The sequence below is a fragment of the Dendrobates tinctorius genome, unplaced genomic scaffold, assembly GCF_039654945.1.
Source record: "Dendrobates tinctorius isolate UK_male_01 unplaced genomic scaffold, ASM3965494v1 ptg000089l, whole genome shotgun sequence".
Lineage (NCBI taxonomy): Eukaryota > Metazoa > Chordata > Amphibia > Anura > Dendrobatidae > Dendrobates > Dendrobates tinctorius.
In genome coordinates, this window is record NW_027361757.1 from 10,422,324 (window position 1) to 10,443,556 (window position 21,233).

Consider the following 21,233-nt stretch of genomic DNA (forward strand, 5'->3'; position numbering starts at 1 on the left):
TATCTGCCCATATAAATTTTAAAATTATAGTTTTGAAAAAATTGTTGAGGAATGTCTATTGGGAGGGTTTGGAGAAGGTATAGGACTTTAGGGAGAATTATCATTTTTATAAGGTTGACTCTACCGAACCATGAAACCGGGACATCTCTCCAATTTGATAAGGCAGACTCGACCAAATGAAACAATGGTTTGAAGTTTAAATCGAAAAGGAAGGCGTGAAGGAGAGCAGCTAAGTTTGGTTCCCAAATATGCAATGGATGAGCATTCTTTAAATGGCGAGAGTGATGCTAAATTACTTCTGTTTTCAGGAAATAAAGAAATATGCATGATATTGGACTTGGTGAAGTTTATTTTGAAGTTGGAGATAGAGTTAAAGAAGCGCAACTCATTGAGTAAAACCAGAATACAGTTGTCAGGATCCACCAAAAAGAAAAGTATGTCATCTGCGTATGCTGCACATTTGTGTTCAACATTTCAGACCTTTGATCTTAGGGGATTGTCGTATTTTCTGCAAGAATGTCTCTAATGAGAGAATAACCAAAAGGGGCGATAGGGGGCAACCTTGCCTTGTGCCGTTTTTGATGTCAAAGCTGGCGGAGAGTGTGTTATTAATTTTAATTTTCGCAGAGGGTGCTATGTATAGGGCAGATATTTTATGTATAAAATTTAGAGGGAAGCCAAATTTTGCAAGCGCTTGTTCCATAAAATACCAATTAACGCGATCGAAAGCTTTCTCTGCGTCTGTGGAGAGAATCGACATTTGTATATTGTGTTGTTTTGCTAGATGAATCGCGTTGATTGCCCTCATGACATTATCCTTGGCTTCTCTTCCTTTGACAAAGCCAACTTGTTCTGGGTTTATCAGATCTGGAAGAAGTTTTTGTATTCTGTTTGCTAATATTTTGGTGTATAATTTCACATCATTATTAATGAGTGAAATTGGCCTGTAACTACCGCAAGAGATGGGGTCTTTTCCCTCTTTTGGAATGAGGCTGATGTGGGCTACTAGAGACTCTTTTTTGAAATTGTTGGATTTACTAATATGATGAAAGTAATCTGTCAAATGTTGGGATAATTCAGGTTTAAAATATTTGTAGTATTCAATCGAAAAACCGTCTGGACCTGGACTTTTTCCACCTGGAGATCGGTTTATCGCCTCTTCCACTTCTTCTTTAGTTATGGGACTATCTAAAAAATTATATTGAAGGTCTGTGATTTGGGGAAGGGATAGGTCTTTTAAGAAATTTTGTGTTTTAACAGTCTTATCTATGACAGAGCTATAATTGGGTTTTAAATTTTATAGATTAGAGTAAAAATCTGAGAAGGCCTTGGCAATATCTTCTATTTTATAAAGTATCTGATCTTTATTATTCTTTATTTTAAGTATGTGCGTGGAGTTAATTTGTTTTTTAATTACATTTGCTAGATATTTGCCACATTTATTTGCAGATGAATATGCTCTGAACCGAGAATATGATAAAAAATTTTCAAATTTTTGATTTAGGAGGGCCTTTAGTTCAACTCTTAAGTTATAGAGGTCTTTCTCTAGAGAGAGAAGCTTGTGTTAGTTTGTGTGAAGCCTCTAGTTTTTTTATCTGAGAGAGTTTCAGTAGTATTTCCTTTTCTTTTTCTTTTTTTGTTCTGGAACCTAATTCAATAAGGATTCCCCTAAGAACAGCTTTATGAGCCTCCCAGGTGTTGGAGTCGCATTTGTCATGAGGGCGGTTTTCTTTGAAGAAATTCTTTATGCCTGTGGCTATATATTCTTGTGTGATGTTGTTCTTAAGTAGATTATTATTAAGCTTCCAGTTTAATGGCCCTCTTTTATGTGGATCTGTAGCTGTTTTGAGAAATAATGGGGCATGATCTGAAAAAAGAATTGTGTCATAAGAAATTTTTTGTATGGTATTCAATAAATGATGGGGGAGGAACAGGTAATCAATTCTTGAATATTTGTTATGAACTGAGGAGAAAAACAAATAATCTTTTGTGGAGGGATGTATTGTTCTCCAAGCATCTATCAAGAGGCTGTTATTTAATAGTTTTTTTATGTATCTGATTGTTTTTGCGGGAACTGTAGAGTGACGGTTTGAGGTGTCTAGAGAGGGGTGTAGAGGTACATTAAAATCACCTCCTAAAATTATTTGACCTTTTGCAAAATTATGTAAAATATCAATAATCTTCTTAAAGAATGGGCAATGATTGCTATTGAGGGCATATATGTTGACCAAGGTAAACAATTTACATGTTCTCTTTTATTTCAGCCATAACTGTAAAAATCTTCAGAACCCCTTTAATAGCTGGCCTAGCTGGCTGAAAACACTAGATTTACATACAGTGAATAGGACATCATGTCTCTGGGACAGAGAAGTGGGGGACAACAAGACAAGAATGCCAAATTCAGGGGGAAAGCAGCATTTACAACTGGTTACAACTATTGTACATTTCTAGGAAGTGACAGGTTACCTTTAAATAAAAGACTTCCTGGTATGACACCCATATGGCCTAACTAACAGAGCATATAGAGAGGGGGAGTCAAGCTGGGCCAATATTTTAAATAGAAACTCAGCACTCCTGCAATATATTTCATGTGAAAACCAGTAGCAATAATGTAGGAACAATGCGGCCAAAATGTACTGTTGCATTACAATATCCATCAATTGTTAAGTGAAAATTGCAATAATGGATGGATGTTTCAGTCTTTCTGGACCTTGGCCATTTGTATTGCAGAATTGACTTCTGAGTAGTGTGGTACAGTAAAGGGTGTTTTACTGGATGGAAGATATGTTTCTCCCAGCAGATTAATGTTTGGCCGGGTTTTTCCCTAAAGACGGGACCTGCGATGATGTCAGGGTCACGTGATCAGCCCATGTGGTGTCTACCTCACTGGTGAGAGGGGTTAGGCCCTATGTAATGGAGGTTGGTAATTGCCACAGAGAGAGTGTGTTTCTGGAAGCTACAGGAACTTGTGTGGACTCAGCCTGAAACTTGTATACTGGATTCCCGTGCTGCAGGACGATAGCAGCAAGATTCGGAAGAACCCCGGGAATGGCACCTGGCGGATGCCGCAGGGACCTGGCAGCCGCTTAGTTACGCCCGTCCCGTGCAAGGCGTGAGTCTGGGACCAGTGGTTCTCCAAGCTGGAGTATGTGTTTGGTTTTCTTTATGTTTTGTTAAGCTGCTGGTTACTGAGTGACATTAAAACCACTGGAATTGGACCTTATGCCTGTGTGTTGCCTCGTTACTGCCGCCCGGCTATTGCCTACCAGAGCGAATCCCTACAGTAGGAACATCTTTATGAATTTTTTTCAAGAGAATCTGTCAGCACGGTTTTGCTACCTCATCTGAGAGCAGCCTGATGTAGGCCAAGAGAAGCTGAATCCAATGATGTATCACTTAGATTACTGGGTGCAGCCTTTCTCACACAATCAACGTTTTTAGATTTAGAGTGAAGCAGAGCTGAGGAAGCTATCTACACCAATACCAGACTGTATATACAATGTCTATAGACAGTGAACTGCTTATCACAGAAAGGGGCGTGTTGGACCAGGGATCACACAACCAGCTAGTCACAGCAATGAGAAGCTAGTGGTGCTAAAACAATAATTGCAAGCAAACAAAACCTCTGCGCTTTATAAGAGAGGCAGCACTAAAATCTGTGTTTAAACCTCTACAGCATGTTGTCTTCAGATTATATAGCACAAACCTGCTGAAAGATTCTCTTAAACACTTCAGAACTTTATTTTCAGGTAAAGACCTCTGAATCCCCTGCAATGTTAAATGAAGGAATTCTGTCTGCCTGCAGCTATCACTAAGGTGAGACACTTACAGCTTGCTATTTATACACAGAGCTTATGCTGTAAGCTCTCAGGCTCCCCCTAATAGTAGCTGTAGGCACACAGAATTTCATCATTTAAATGAACCTGTCATGTCTCCATATGCTATTAACCTGGAGATATGGGGTTATTCTGCAGGTTAATGGAATTCCAAAGCTATCCAGCTGCTGCACTGAAAATGTGGCTAAAAGGAGGAAATTAACTTTATTCCTCCTGGCAGCCTCCAGCTTTCAGTCACACAGGTCTGCCAGCACAGATACAGTCATTGCTCAGTACAAAGTTAGCGGTGTCTGTAACCACGCCCTGACACTGAGTGACAGCCGTTTCTGCAGCACATCTGTACAGAGTAAGCTTACAGCTGCCACTTACTGTACTGAGAGGTGACTGAAGCCGAATCAGCTGCACCTCTATGACTGAAAGCCGGAGGCTGCCAGGAAGAATATAGTTCATGTACTCAAGGCAGAAGGGGCTCTCAGTGCGGTGGCTGCACAGCTTCAAAGCACTATTAACCTAAAGATTAACCCTACATGTGGCACCACCAGGAGTATGGTCGCCACAGTGGCATTGCCTTCCTCCTAGGGAGCGTGATGTCATGCTTGGAAGCAATAAAGGATCTCTCTGCCAGTTAACCACGACACACAACGCAGTTTCCATTCCAGGTCAGCAGAGGGAGCTCTGAACCAAACTTGGGGGAGGAGCTACTCTCTGGGGGCCAGGAAGGAAGATTTGAGCAGTTTGTGTGAGGAGGGCAACGTGTGTGGACGTGAGGAGAAGAGCTGGGAGTTTGAACAGAGAGTTCAGGCTCTTTCCCAGCTATAGCGCATGATCTGGAGCCGGGCTCCAAGGCTGTACGGACACTGATGGTCCTGCAACAGAAACCAGAGGAGTAGGAAGCTGTAAATGCTCTATTCCCACATAAGACTCGGAGGCACAACAGCGACGTGTGAGCCAGAAGAGGAAGGCTACAGCTGTCTGCCATACGAGGGAGTTCTAGAGAGAATAAGCAAGTGGAACTTCAGTGTAACACAGTACTGCAAGCACCTAAAAATAAGCGCTAGGAAGGAGACTACACAACCCATGTGCCTAGAGTGATTCCTAAGTTGTTTCCAGGCTAGCCAGCTCCTGTGCCATCTGTAATCTGGACCCTGGACTGCATTTGCCAAGCAAAGTAAAGGTAAAGAAACTGCACCCTGTTGTGTCCTTGCCTTCTTCCTACAACCCCGTCAGCACTGCTACATCTCTGTGCCAGACACTACCCCTTCTTCCTCAACACCTATCCTCACTGCCCTGGGATTACTGCCCTACCTGTGGAGGGCCACAACATCATAGCTGAACCACACCATCTGTCCCAGGGGATCTGTCTGCAGCGTCGGCTTAACATCTTGATTGCCAAACATCACAGGTGGCGTCACAAATCATTCACTCATAAATTTTATTCCATCACTTAATCCCTTTTACATGGCGCCCAGGGCCACGGACCGGGTAACCGCTGCTGTGACATTCCCCTTTGAGAGACCGGCCCGGTACCGAGTACCCCACAGCCCTGGGAGGGCGACCCATACATCTGCATGTTAATAGCATTTGAGGACATGACAGGTTCCTTTTGAATCCTAGAATCAAAACTTATCACCTATCCATCAAACACAAGCAAGGGGCATCCGCGTTGACCATTTGAATGGAGCGATTACAAAGCATGCACATTGGTGCTCCATTCAAGGTCAATGTGACTGCGGAAATACCCAAATGGTATACTCGCCCCTTTCTATCAGTCCTATAGACTTTAATGGCGCATTAAGGCTTATCCTCGACCATGACTCCATTGCAATGGGAAACTCAGGACAGCATTATATATTAAAACATATTATCCAAGGCTGTCAAATTCACTGAGAAACAGAACTGTGTAAAGCATAAAAGTGCACAACACATTGCAATAATCCCTGTGCTGGCAATTTCTTTTTGTGTTGTCTTCCACTTGCTGTCATGAAACAGCTCATTAAAGCCGTTTCCCCAACATTTTATAATTAGGAAGAAAAGACTGTATCTGTCAGTCTCCGTTAGGTGCAAAGTGACAAGTGTACAATGCTCAGAGGTTCGGAATCACACGTGCGCTACTATTAGACTGTTACATGCCCAAGACAAAAGACTGCGCAGCCAAGCAGCAAATTGTAGGATTAAATCACTGAATGTGACTGGTAAACAAGACCAGTCAATATTGTAGAAGCCAAAGGAGAATTGTTAATGAACCAACCCTCAAGAACTCGGAGGAAGCTTACACGGTCCAAGTGTTAGCTGTCAGGTCATGGCGCCCTTGCAAGAATGGAACTAATCCAGACATGTTGCTACAAACGGCACAAAAACATTGTCTAAATCGCACAAATTAAAACACGTCAGCCATGCGGGCCCTCACATGTTTAAAAGAGCAATACACCGTGGCCTCAGAGTCCTTCATTAAAACTAATTTATATTAACCCAGTACAAGCTGTAGCCAGTGCTCAGTCCTGGGCTATCATCTGCTCTGAGCCCCCACAGGGTGCAACAAATAAAGGGGGCTGACAGGATGAGTGATGTGCCAGAATTATACAGATTCTAGTTATAGCTTTTATTCCCTTCTTCTACACCATGTATACACCTTTTTCCACCTGACCTAGGTATAGAGTCATCAGAATTATCGTGTCTTTCTGTTTCCTTCATCATGTAAGTCGTTATTTCTACCATTCATTGTCTGGTTGTGCTCTGGTCCCAAGGCTATAAATCCATATGTGGGCACTATCTTTGGTTACGGTACCTAATTTATTACATCAGATTAATTATATTTTTTGCTTTTCTGTCTATTCTTACACTATACCGTACTTTCTTATTGCTACCTAATAATTACTTTTATCTTTTAGTATATTTTGAATCCAACCCTATCGGTATTTTTTTCTATTACCAACCACTTAATTATCTAATTTGTCTTTTACTATTATGATCTCATTAAATTTTTCTCAGATGTCATTATGTTTTGAAAAAATAAAGTCCTGCTCACCGTGATTGAATCTTGAGGGAGCTGGGACCCTGGAAGCCCAGGTCAAGGCGTGGAAAATGCAAAATGAAGAGACTCCAGCTCCATGAACTGTGATTCTGCACAGACACCTGAAACGCGTTGATGCGGGTCATGTGAATTTGTATCGCTGACTGTGAATGTTCTCCAAATTGCTTATGTGAATAAAGAATCACAGTTCATGGAGGTAGAGTTTCTTCATTTTGTCGTTATGTTTTGACTGTGGTCTCACAGGTTGCCTTTTTAGATCAAGTGTTTTACAACATTGTACATGATGTTGCTACATTTTCTTTATGCACTAAACATGTAAGAATCATAGAATCATAGAATCGTAGAGTTGGAAGGGACCTCCTGGGCCATCTGGTCCAACCCCCTGCTCAAAGCAGGATTCGCTAAATCATCCCAGTCAGATGTCTGTCCAGCCTCTGTTTGAAGACTTCCATTGAAGGAGAACTCACCACTTCTCGTGGCAGCCTGTTGCACTCATTGATCACTCTAACTGTCAAAAAGTTTTTTCTAATATCTAATCTGTGTCTCCTCCCATTCAGTTTCATCCCATTGCTTCTAGTCTTTCCTTGTGCAAATGAGAATAAAGATGATCCTTCTACAATGTGACAGCCCTTTAGATATTTGTAGACAGATATTAAGTCTCCTCTCAGTCTTCTCTTTTGCAAACTAAACATTCCCAAATCCTGCAACCTTTCCTCATAAGACAGGTTTTGCAGACCGGTCACCATTCTGTTCGCTCTTTTCTGAACTTGCTCCAGTTTGTTGATGTCTTTTTTAAAATGTGGTGCCCAAAACTGGACACAATATTCCAGATGAGGTCTGACCAAAGAGGAGTAGAGGGAAATAATGACTTCACGTGATCTAGACTGTATGCTTCTGTTAATACATCCTAGAATTGCATTTGCCTTTTTTGCTGCTGCATCACACTGTTGACTCATATTCAGTCTGTGATCTATTCGTATACCCAAGTCTTTTTCACATGTGCTGTTGTTTAGCCCTATTCCTCCCATTCTGTATATGCTTTTTTCATTTTTATTGCCCAGATGTAGTACTTTGCATTTTTCCCTGTTAAAAACCATTCTGTTAGTTGCTGCCCACTGCTCCAGTTTATTTATATCTTTTTGAATCCTCTCTCTCTTCTCTAGTATTAGCTATCCCTCCTAGCTTTGTGTCATCAGCAAATTTAATCAGTTTACCCTCAATTCCTTCATCTAAATCGTTGATAAAGATGTTGAACAATACAGGGCCCAGGACAAAGCCCTGTGGTACCCCACTTGAGACATTCTACCAACTGGATGTGCAGCCATTTACGACCACTCTTTGGGTCCGATCACTAAGCCAGTTATGAATCCACCTAACAGTTGCCTTGTCCATTCCATACTTAGTCATTTTTTCAATAAGGATTGTATGATACTTTGTCAAATGCTTTGCTGAAGTCAAGATATACTATATCTACAGCATTTCCTTGATCCACCCAATCAGTGATTCCGTCATAGAAGGAAATTAAGTTAGTCTGACATGACTTATTAGTTACAAACCCATGCTGACACTGTTTAATCACTTCATTCTTATCCAGGTACTGACATACATGTTGTTTAATAATTTGTTCAAAGATCTTTCCTGGTATAGAAGTCAGACTCACTGGCCTATAGTTGCCTGGGTCCACCTTCTTCCCCTTTTTGAAGATAGGAACAACATTTGCTCTTCTCCAGTCTTCTGAGACTTCTCCTGTTCTCCAAGAATTTTCATAGATTATGGAGAGGGGTTCAAAAATGTCTTCTGCTACCTCCTTCAGTACTCTGGGTTGTAATTCATCTGGACCTGGAGACTTGAATTCATTTAGGTTAGCTAAGTGTTTCCTCACTATCTTTCTGTTTACAGATATCCTGGATTCTTCTATTCCCTTAATAGGACAGTGAAGAACAGTTGATGTTACATTTCCTTTCTCAGAGAAAACAGATGCAAAATAGGAATTTAAAAGTTCGGCCTTCTCAACATCCTGTCTTACCATTTCATCATTTTCATCCTGTAAAAATCCTATAGCATCTTTGACTTTTCTTTTACTTTTGACATATCCCCAATATCCTTTATTATTGCTTTTGACATCTCTTGCAAGCCTCAATTCATTGTCAGCTTTAGATAATCTGATTTGTGCCCTGCAGGTTCTGCAGACAGCATTATATTCTTCTTTAGATATGCCTCCCTCTTTCGATTTTATAAACATTTTTTTTCTTCCTTTTTAGCATGTGCTTAAGTTCTGTGTTCATCCATCCTGGTTTCCTTAAATGCTTCCTATTCTTCCCTCTTTTCGGAATTGTTAACAATTGTGCTTTGAAAATTTCATTTTTCAAGATTTTCCATCCTTCCGGACATTTTTGTCTTTAAGGATATCCAGCCATTGGACCCCTCCAATTCTCTTTCTGAATCCCTTAAAATCTGCCTTTCTGAAATCTAACCTTGACGTCTGAGTCTTCACAAGTCTTCCTCCTCTAGTTATCCAAAATTCTAAAATAGCATGGTCGCTACCTCCTAGGGTCCCAGCCACTTTTACTTCCTCAACCATTTCCTCCCTGTTTATAAGGATTAGATCCATGGTAGCAGTTCCCCTTGTTTTCACCCCTACCTTTTAGAAGATAAAGTTGTCAGCAAGAGAGGATAAGAATTTCCTTGATCTGTTAGTTTTGCCTGAGAGAGATTCCCAACAAATGTCTGGATAGTTGAAATCTCCCATGACAACTATGCCATATTTTTTGGAGAACTTGGCCATTTTATGCATAAAGAGTTCATCCATATCTTCAGCTTGCACAGGCGGCCTGTAGTAAATGCCTACAATGGTGTCCTTTCCATTGTTCTGTCCTTGTATTCTTACCCAAACAGTTTCCACAGAACTCCCAGTCTCTGAAGCTTCAATCTCTGTGCAGATATACACGTTTCTAACATACAATGCAACACCTCCTCCTCGTTTATCAAGTCTGTTTTTAGCAAATAAGTTGCATCCTTCTAGCCTTGTATTCCAATCATGTGTATTGTCCCACCAAGTTTCAGTGATTCCAATGACATTATATTTCTTTTCCTGTGTTAGTAGTTCCAATTCTCCTTGTTTGTTGCCCATGCTTTGTGCATTAGTATAGAAACATTTTAGTTTGTGATTGGTTTCTCTTTCTCCAATATTTTTATTAATTAGATTCTTTTGTCTTTGTTCTTCCTTTCCACTTCTAATAGCAGAGTTCTCAATAGCATTTGTCAGGTGTATGGCTTTTTCTGGTCTTTTGCTTCCCTTCCCATGTTGTTCTAGTTTAAAGCTCTCCTTACAAGTGTAGCAAGGCGACTTCCAAATACATGCTTTCCAGTCTTCGTAAGGTGCACCCCATCTCTAGCAAGTAGTCCATCGTATAGGTAATTCACTCCGTGATCCAGTAATCCAAATAGTTGCTGACGGCACCATCGACGTAGCCAGTTGTTCACCTGCAGAATCTTATTCCACCTCCTTGTTCCATGGCCATCCATTGGGAGGATGGAAGAGAAGACCACCTGCGCTCCCAGTTCTTTCACTTTCTTGCCTAAATTTTCAAAGTCTCTGCAGATGGTTTCCAGGTCGTTTCTTGCAGTGTCATTTGTCCCCACATGTAGTAGCAGGAATGGGTAGTCATCTGTAGGTCTGAAGAGTCCTGATATCCTGTCAGACACATCTTTAATTTTTGCACCTGGAAGACAGCACATTTCTCTTGAAGTTATATCCGGTCTGCAGATAGCGGCCTCTGTTCCTCTCAACAGGGAATCCCCCATGACCACCACTCTCCGTTTCTTCTTCACAACATTTTTCTTTCTCCATCCAGGAGGACTCTGAAGGCGTACAAGGTTGCTGTTTGTGGGCAAAGTCTTATCCTGATGTATATCTTCATCGTTTTCCTGCGTAAGAGCCTGGTACTGGTTCCTGAGAAGTATGGGTGCTGACTGCCTCCTGATCCTCCTGCTTGTCTTTATATTCACCTTTTCAATTCACTATTTTGCTTATTGAACTATGTATAATCCCAGATTGTGATTACATGGTCTATTATGTGTTTTTCTTGTCTGCAGCTACTAGCGCACACATATTTAACAGCCTCTACATTCCCTCAGTCTATGTCCTCTCATCGTGTCTTGATAGTTCATCCGGCGCATGCGCTCTATGTGTGCGCTTTCCTAAGATATCGGTGCATGCCCACATATTAGATGGAAAGTGTACTCTTCCCATCGCTAATGTGCTTGCACATCGGTGGTGCATGCATACGGTATTTATCAATGCACCAATGTATCACCATATGGCGCGTTCATTCAGATGGCACCGGGCAATGACGCTTGATTACATCACACTCTCCTTAGCGTAAGTTCGCATGTGTCTTTCTTATTGTATGGGGGTTTTCCTACATATGATCTTATCATTTATGCTTCTGCCTTTATTAATCATCTCCGAGACATAAAATTACGGCTTTGGAGTGTGAAGTTAGGCTTGCGGCCCATTACATTAGGCCAGGGAATGGTCTGGTATATGCCCTAATCGGTGCTTTTTAGGGGGTTTTATATCCTCTCTTTTGGTGATGAAATTTCTATATTGCATATCCACAAACCTTTACATATTTTCTCATATTTAGAGATGTAACCATTGAGTTTCACAACTTTTGACCAAAGTAATCTTGTGAATTAACAACATAGCTTGAGAGAGCCGCATTTTTAATTTTTTTTCCTGGTCTCTTTGATGAAGATTACGGATGTACGGTATGTATAATCATAGCACCGCTGAAGACGGGAATTATTGATGTAATCCATCGTGTCATGGTCCTCTATGCTCCAATAGATGCTTGAGAGATGTGCCGGCTATTGCTTCAATGCTAATTTTGTACACGTTTTACTGGCGCTCCTACTTTTGATCCTTCTTGCTATTTGGGTTGTGCTCGCCTATTTATAATTTGGATGTTTCCTACAATGAATCTTTATATTACATTATATAAGTAAAGTGTTCTGAAATCAAGACTGGACAACCTGACTCTTCCCAGAGAGTAAAGGTACTGTCACACTTAGCGATGTACCAGCGATCCCGACCAGCGATATGACACGGTCAGGATTGCTGGTACATCGCTAAGTGGTCGCTAGTGAGCTGCCACACAGGCAGATCTCACCAGCGACATCGCTGGGGACGGGGGTCGCTACTTACCTGTCACACTAGGCGATCCTGCGTCCTCCCGCCCGCCTCCACGCTCGTTGCTCGTCTCTCCACAGCGCCGCAGGAAGCGGAGGACGAGAAACAGTCCAGGACGTTCTCGCGCGATCAGCGATAACCAGCGGGGGAGCCGGTCGTAGGTAAGTATCAGACACAGCGATGTCGCTAGCAATATCGCTATAACGTCACAAGTTATAGCGATATTGCTAGTGATATCGCTTAGTGTGACAGTACCTTTATGCTGTAAAGAATTAGTGATGTCTATTGACATTGAAATGAATCAAAGATAATGATTTTAGCCATAGACGGATTGGAATTTCACATTTAAACCAGAGACAGGCTTCGCTTCAAGATGAACAGACTGCGAATTTGCCAAGAACATGATAATCTTATCTAAAAGTAAGACAGAGCCTCAATTCCCTGATTGTCTGGCCCAGATACATGCCAGCTTCTTGGAAGGATAACTGTGGAGTTAAAGGTGGTCGGATGAAATTACTGCTGTCTGAGACTCCAATATAGATGCTCCTTTATCCAATGCCGGTTTTATTAATAGCCTAATTCAATCCGAGCACCCATAGAGGCACGTCTTAGCCTCCTGACAGTGCTCTTCTATACCTAGTGTGTCACAAAGTCTGAAGAATGCCGCATTTGGCTGGGTTGCTAGACAAATTTGTACAACACGATACTTCCTCAGCATGTAAAAAATACTCATACGAAGAGTTAATCATCAAGAAATACTTTCAACTTTCAATGTCTAGTTGGTTGTAAAAAAACAAACAAAAAAATCTAAAATTTAGTTGCACAGTACACACAAATTTTCTTTGCATTATTTTTTATTATTTTACATTTTATTAAGTTTTGTCTGAAATGGACAGTGACAGGTGAAAGAAGGTCTCGGGCTTTTGAGATACAGCATGCTGGACTCAGATGTGTATGGCTGCGGTATATTCCCCTGCCCCTTATTAAGTACACAGGAATGGTTGGAAAGAGTCAGACATGTATGTATATGGCTGAAAAGGTCAGAAGCAATGGCTGTTGGCCAATCGAGAATTCAAAAATTGTGCAGCATTTTTCTCACCCATAGAAAGTAATGAGAAAGTGTAAAAACTCTGCAATAAAGGCTAAAAGGTTTTGCTGCGCTTTTTGCAGTGTTTTTGGTGAATAAAATTAGCTTTATTAAACATGTACTGTGGACAGACAGATTTGTAATCTACACCAAAAAAAACACAAAAAAAGCATCAAAATCTTCAGTATGTTTTCCATAAAATAAAACTAATATTTGACAAATTCAAGAAACTACAATTTATTTTTGCTATTTTTCATTTTAAGATTTTGCTACAGCAAAACAATTACCAAATTGAATATATATACCGTATTACTTTCAGTGGTGTTTGGAACAAATTCTGCAAAGTGCTGCACTGCTAGTTTGTACTTAATGAACAAAAAACTAAAAGGGATTAAAGAGTAACCGTCATTTTAATTTTTATTTAATAAATGAATAGTACACAAAATAAGCAACTTTGTAATATATCTTCTCAGAGAAATTTGTGGCTTTCTCTGCCAAAATTGATCAGTCATTATCAAAAATTCTCAATTCTGAAGTAAAATCTGTATTTAGTGACAACGGACTTTCCCAATCCTGAGATAGGATTGGGATGGCGGCTGCTACTGATGAGATTCTATGTAGATAGGAGGGAGGATGAGGGAGGAGCTCTGTCTCTAACTCCTCCCTCCTCCCATCTGTGATGCTAGCCACTACTCGTAGACACGCTGTGAGGCTTGAGTCGTCACTGGCAGCTCAGCACACCCCAGCCTACGATTGGATGGCTGAGCTGTCCATCACCATACTGACAGCTCAGCACGCCCCTGTCCTGGATTGGATGCCTGAGCTGTCACTCACTTCATCCATACACACCAATAGGCGGAATCGTAACACCGTGTACATAGTACCTCATTAGCTTCAGCCGCCATCTCCTATCTCAGTAATGGGATAGTCTGTCTTCGCTGAATGCAGATTTTACCTTAGAATTGTCAATTTTGATAATGACTGATCAATTCTGTGAAAGAAGCAGATTTCTCTGATAAGATATACGGTATTAAAACGTTGCTTATTTTTATGTGTCCTATTGATTTAAAAATTAAAATGACTGTTACTCTTTAATATAAAGAGTTGAATAAGTTTCCTATGCACATTGTGCCCTGGCGAGTTACAACGTCTTACAGGTCAGAGTTGTATTCTCTGATTTTCCTGGCTGCGCTTTTAATCACGGACATATAATCAGGGCAGTACAACAAACCAACCTTTCTGATCCATCCTTCATCTGGACTTTGGCATAGAGGACGTCAACCATTGCTGGATCATCATTCATATATTCTATTCCAGATACTTCCACTTCCAAAGGTTTCCCAGCGCAAATTTTACTTAAAATGAAAAAATAAAATATACAACGCATCACTGACTGTTTAACAATTTCAAAAGATTTACTCATATATTAAATAGAAAGCGTTACAATAACGAAAACCTGGCTGAAATGAGGTATGTTTCCACTTTAGGGTATGTTTCCACTTTCAGTATTGCCGGCGCTTTGGACGCTGCGGAAAAACCCAGCTCCGCCCAAAGCGCCGCCCCCCTTTCTACGCGTGGTGATACCGCATGTGTTCATTGAACACATCATATCCATAGACTATGTAATTTACCTTGTGTAGACAGAGCATCTCCGCAAGATAAATAGACATGCTTCTGTCTAAAAAGACGTGCCGCATGTCCGTAATTTCAGGTGTGTCACCCGCATTCTTGTACGCATAGTGGAGATGGGATTTCATAAAATCCCCTCCACTATGCTGTAACATCTGGACGCTGTAGATTGGACGCTGCAGCTGTAGACAGCGTTCAATCCGCAGCAAATCCTGATGTAATCCTGAACGTGGAAACATACCCTAAATGCCACTTGGCTCTGATAGACCTACAGACATAAAACTGAGCACAGAAGTTGTCAGCCAAAAGTACACAGGGTTACGGTCACAAATAACTAAACTCTGGCACATCAGAGCAGCAGACTTATGGCACAGAACTCTTAAGGGCCTGTTACACATAGCAATATCGCTAGCAATATCGCTAAAGCGTCACCGATTTGGTGACGCAGCAGCGATATCGCTAGAGATATCGTTACATGTGACACCTCCGATCCGGGTCCCCGCTGGATATCGCTGATCGCACGAGATTGGCCTGGTCCATTTCTCGTCGTCGACTTCCTGCTGGCGCCGACGAGCGACTCCATGGACGCGGGCGGAAGACGTCATTATCGCCGCGTCTGAAAGGTGAGCATCGACCGCCGACCGCTGCTGCATCACTAGTGAGATCTGCCTGTTTGGCAGCTCACTAGCGACCATTTAGCGATGCACCAGCGATCCTGACCGGGTCATATCGTGGTCGGGATCGCTGGTGCATCGCTAAATGTAACGGGACCTTTACTCCCACTGATACAGAGAATGAATCTGAACATTGAATCAGGAGATAACCCTCTTACAGCTTCCGATAGTTGCTCATTTTTTAAAGAAGATAATGCTGCCTCCTCACTCCATTATCCTATCTTTCTCCTCCCCCATAGTCACTGTGTCTCTGTGACGTCAGGTGCCCGTCCAGGAATGTCACGCCTGCACATTCCTACTACCGTCACTCCACTGTTCTTCCCTTCTATGCACATTGGCTTCACTTTTGTTCTGCACAGTCGCCGGAGAGTCTCTTTAACTTCTGTTCCCAATGCTCTCCGACATGCCAAAAAGGTGCACACTTGGCTTCATTCCTTCTGCTCTGGATAGTAAGCATGTCATAGATGGGTGGAATAGTGAAAAGGTGCGAAAGCAGTTGGAATGCCCAAGCACGGGATTTCTGAACGTGCACCTGACGTAACAAGGACATAGTCACGATGTGGGTGGAGAAAGATAGGATAATGAAGCGAGGAGGCAGCGTTATCTTCTGCGCAGTGTACACACCATAGCCTGAAAGAACTCATTTCCATAAAGTAATAAAAGATGATTTTTCCACAACAAATCATCATTCATGAAGGATATAGGTAGGACTTTTCGCGCAGTCTAAATTAATAGGTCAGATTGCTCAAATGTGGTGACAGATTCCTTTTACAGTTATCACAGAAGCAATCAACAGGTTGCATGATAGGAATAGCCTTTAAGAGCAAGTTAAATACTGCAGCATCTGTCATCTGATTTATCTGGTATGCAAGAAGTCCCAGAAATTGTCTCTGTTATAAAAGTGGCTCCATATAAGGAGGAGACCCCTTTAAGTAGCAATTTCCTTACTCCAGAAATTCTTCTTTGCAGCTTTGTAGAAGTTGGCAAGCCTGAGTCACTTCATTCTCATTAAGCAAAACCAAGGTCCCAATTGTCAGATGGAGCTTTGCAGGATTCTGGAAAATGGAGCTTTCCACTCCATGATCCTATGCAAAACAAAAAATAACAACACATCTTTATACTTATTCTTATTTATTGCCATTCCTTTCAATATCTGTTCTTCATGCACAATCAGTTCCCAGTATAATGTCTTTATTGCAATGCTGTACATTTGCATTCTTCATTAGACACAACAAGAAACACAGTTTTGAAGATGTCATTGCTGACAATGCCACTAACCTATGGACAGACAGCAACAGGTGCTTTGAGCTTTATACCAGACCAGTATTTGTAGTTATAGGGACACATGTGTCAAACTCTGGCCCGCAGGATTATCACATTTTGCTTGAGGTGAAATACCTGCAGGCAGATAACATTTGGCCCGCAAGGAAGCCATCCCTCCCACCACCATACTGCAGTCTGAAGGAGCTGCGTCAGAGACAAACAAGTGCCCTGTGCACAGTGGATGTAATGTTACTTGCCGGCACTTCTTCAGACCGCCCACTGCACTGTCCAATCGGAGAAGTCTCAGCAGGTGACCAGACAAGAGATGACTCTGTGTAAAGCCCCCGTTACACACGGCGAGATCACTAGCGATATCGCTGTAGCGACAACGATTTTGTGACGCAACAGCGACATCGCTAGCGATCTCGCTAAGTGTGACACGTGGAAACGACCGGCTCCCTGCTGTGATGTCGCTGATCGTGCACGAACGTTCAGGATCATTTTTTGATCACTGGCGTCACGCTGACCAGCATGCATCGCTGTGTTTGACGCCCCTTATCAACGACGAGAGACCTCGTTGGCAACTCCGAACTCATATAGATAGCGCTGAAGGACGCCTATTCAAAGTCTAAATCGCTATTATAGACAGTGTGTGACACGGTACCAACGATCGCCGTGGTCGTTAGTGACATCGCTGATCGCTGATGCGTCGTTATGAAGATCGGCCTGTATGACTGCTTACTAGCGATGCACAAATGATCTTAGCCAGATCGTATCGTTGTCGGAATCGTTGGTGCGTCGCTACGTGTAACGGTACCCTTAGGATCGATAAGACTTTTCTTCTGTACATAGTACAGACCACAGCTTGCCTCTTCTGGGAGGAAGGGGCGGGAGAACTGTACTTGTACACGCTCATGTGCCATTCAGAAACACAGCAGGGATTCCTCACACCTACTGATCTCCTGGGCTGAAGATTACAGCACTGTAGGTTTGCTTACATTTTCATTCCATACCACTTGTTTTTCCTTTGCTACATTCTTGATTCTTTTGACGTCAGTATTGTCAAATTGCTAGTGTGCTTAAGTTTTACTTGTTTTCTTCAAGATTCAAAATTTGCCATTTTTTAAGGCACCATAGAAAGACACCGAGCATCACCACCGCCTCCCATCTCCTCCTCTCTCCCATACATACATTCTGTAGCAAAGCACACTACAGTAGGAATGGGGTCATGCATAAAGTGCCTGAATCTATTGCTCTTCCCTGTGAGGTCACTCACACCGGCAGTAAATAGTGAGTGTGGAGTTGTGTGCCTTAAGGGGTAGTGGCATTTCCCTGGTGTGGTACCTGGGAGGCACATTTCAGCTCCCCTGCAGTGCCACCGTCATCTTGAGATTCATTAAAGGAATTGTCCGGTTAAAATTACAAATCTGCACTCACTCGATGTGACTGCAGACTTGTGAATCCTCCCAGCGCACACTGCTCACTGTGAGGATTCTCCGCTGTCAGCGCCGAGAACAGAGGTCATGTGACCGCAAATATGCAAACATCTGGCCAGAACCTGACTAGGCTGTTTCCGACCTCGTGCAATATACTAATATTGAGCATGCCAAAAACAGTCTAGTCAGGTTCTGGCCAGGAGTTTCCATAATGCATACTTGTGGTCACGTGACCTCTGTTCTCGGCACCGATAGCGGAGAATCCTTTCAGAGTTAAGTGCATGCATTGGGAGGATTCACAAGTCTGGAGAGACACAGAGTGACTGCAGACTTGTAATTTTAGACCAGACAATACCTTTAACACCTTCACAACATGTGGCATACTTATATTTGTTGATAAGGAAAAACTTTCTCAATTGTAGACATTGTTTTTAATAAATATCAAGGTTGGCCCGCAACTGTGTCCAAGTTTTTCTGTGTATTTGAGTTTGACATCCCTGCTCTAGAGGAAGCAAATCATTTATCCCCTATAGAAACTGTTTCCCAATGATTTCTAATGTCATACATTTCTAAAACATGCACAACAGTAGGAACCACAACACTGGCCCAAGCACGAACCCTCAAGTATTTCAGCAATTATCCAGAGCTTCAACATGGACCTTCACAGACATCCAATCATTGAAAATGCCACTTCACAGCTCAAGCTGTTCACATTTTTTAATTATAGAAAAGATAAACAGAAGTTTATATGTCTTCTATATGTCAGAAGCATGATCTCCAAACATACCATCACAGCTTGGCTACCTGGCATGCATGATAATCCCACTGCAAGTCAATGATGAAAATCCAATACTGCATGACCTTCATTGTGTTTGCACATGGACGTGTGGGAAGAGCATGACAGTGCTACAAGCGGCATAAATACAATATCCCATACAGATACTAAATCGACAACAAAATATCCTATAATGATGGAAAGGATGTTTCTACATATGCCCTGAAAAAACAATAATGGAAAGTCTATAGATCCCAAATGTTCTACCTTTGGCTACATGAAGTCCATGGCAGCGTAGCAGGACACAATGCCTATACTCACACGCTGCCAGCCTGGGATTTGTTATAGCAGTGCCAGCTGCATTTAGGCTTAAAAGGTAATTCTCAAATTTTCAATTACAAAATGCTTGTCAGAACACACAGCTTTACAATTTAACTCTTATTAAAAATCTTCTCCGTCCTCCAGAATAGAGGGATTTTATTAATTATATTGTGTCGCTGTTTGTTCCCCCCAGGATGCGCACAGAGGTATATTGAGGCCATGGGAGTGCAGTCACAGGCGCAGCTGTGGTTGCAATGCAGAATATAAGTGAGTATAGGTCTTGGACATGCTGGTTGTTCAAGGCAGATTTAAGGAAAACCTGCTCTGGGCTCTAGTGTTTTGAAACAGACTACAGATGGTAGTGGTGCAGTTCGTTTCCTTCCCAGCCCGGGTTTTCCATGTGGCCCATGGCCACAGATTCCAGTAAAAACCCTGCAGTAAAGAGTTTGGGTGTGTCAGTGTCAGGGTCGGGGTTAGATTGGTCTGACACATGTGCAGAGCAGAAGGCTCTGCAGAGCTCCACCTGTGTGAGGCAACACAGGCAAGCGGAGCTGAAAGGCCTGGCACCCACGGTGGTGCAGTCACCCACGGCAACAGGTCTCGGAGACTGTCCTGTGCCCGGCTGTAATCCGGAGGTGGACTATCTTGTGCTCAGCGGTAAACCTGAGAATGACTGTTTGTTTATTGACTGCAATCCGGAGGATATGGTTCCCAGCTGCGTTCCGGAGGATATCAGGTGCTGTGTTTATGTGAGTTGAAGGCTCACAAAGTTGAAGACTCACATAAAGACTCACATAAAATTTTGAGTTAAAGACTCAAAACAAAAGCGATTTTTGTTTTGAACTTAGCTGGGTCATTGCCTCATCACTGCATAGCATGGATACCGATGCACTACAAGGTCTACCAGCAGTGGCTGGTCTCCTAGGCAAGGAGCTTTTTATTACAGAGATTGAAAGCATTCATCTGAAGGTGGCTGAATTACTGAATCCTGCCAGCGTCACTGCCTCTGTGCTCCTCTGCTGCTGCAGATACAAAGCTGCCTTTATTACTAATACTGATGATGGCACAGTCGGGCCTAGCGGTGGAATCATGCAGGTGGTCCAGACTGTCAATAGATCAGGAGCGCACCGCCCCATTCTCACCTGGCAAGCAGCAAGCCAGGAGGAACAGGAGTGACATCCCAGATGCCCATTTGGCCAACAGATATCTCCTTAGACACAATCATTTGGCTCAACTCAGCATTTACGTTTTCCCTATAGAAAGCAAGCTCCTGCCAAACTTAGGTTATACAGCTAGAAAATGAATAGATGGGGTATTCCAATTCTAACTGCCAATATCTCTCTCCCCCAAAAATGATGAAAGTCAGCAGGCTGCCATACAAATGAGAAGGCTAGTTGATGTGTTGGAATCTTTAAGCCAGAATATCAGCATTAATAACTGACCGACAAGTGTTGGAAAGGCCAAATTCACATAAAAATTCATTGTCCAGAGATGTAAAAAGTTAGTTGGAAACTTTGCAAACAAACACTAATTGTTTTTCCTAATATATTTTCCATATACAGTATGTACCAATGTCCCATTTCAGAACCCGCAGCCTCACTTCCTCTTTTGCTCCAACAGAAGCATCTGTGTGTCAGCACATGGAAAGGGCAGGTTTTTTGGCTACACCGTGCCCTCCGCTGCCTCAGCAATAAGAACACAGAAGAGAGGTTGCTTCGTTAATAAGCCAGGGAAAGGATGCTCTCCGACTGTGCCGGATTGGACAGTTGGAACTACCGCTGAAGTCGAGACATCAGTACCTATTGTCATGTTTAAAATTTATTAGAAAGTTCAATTAAAAATGTATATCCTCAATGCCCTTCAATAATGCATGGGTCACAAAAAAGGAATAATGTACATAATTTACATCAATTATCCAAATTACATCATTTGTAATTAAACTCTTTAAGGAATGCTAAATTCTACCATTCTTGCAACTGGTCTTGTT

The 21,233-nt window shown here is 42.2% G+C and overlaps 1 protein-coding gene across 2 annotated transcripts in view; it reads right to left on the reverse strand.

Moving 5' to 3' along the window:
• Nucleotides 1-21,233, reverse strand: part of ASCC1 (activating signal cointegrator 1 complex subunit 1) — a 393,777-nt gene that overhangs the window by 237,009 nt on the left and 135,535 nt on the right. For both annotated transcript variants that reach the window (XM_073585802.1, XM_073585801.1), the window contains exons 6-7: nucleotides 16,400-16,536; nucleotides 14,384-14,503 (exon numbers count right to left, since the gene is read on the reverse strand). In XM_073585802.1, coding sequence (XP_073441903.1) covers nucleotides 14,384-14,503; nucleotides 16,400-16,536 — 257 coding nt within the window. The remainder of the gene's footprint in view (nucleotides 1-14,383; nucleotides 14,504-16,399; nucleotides 16,537-21,233) is intronic.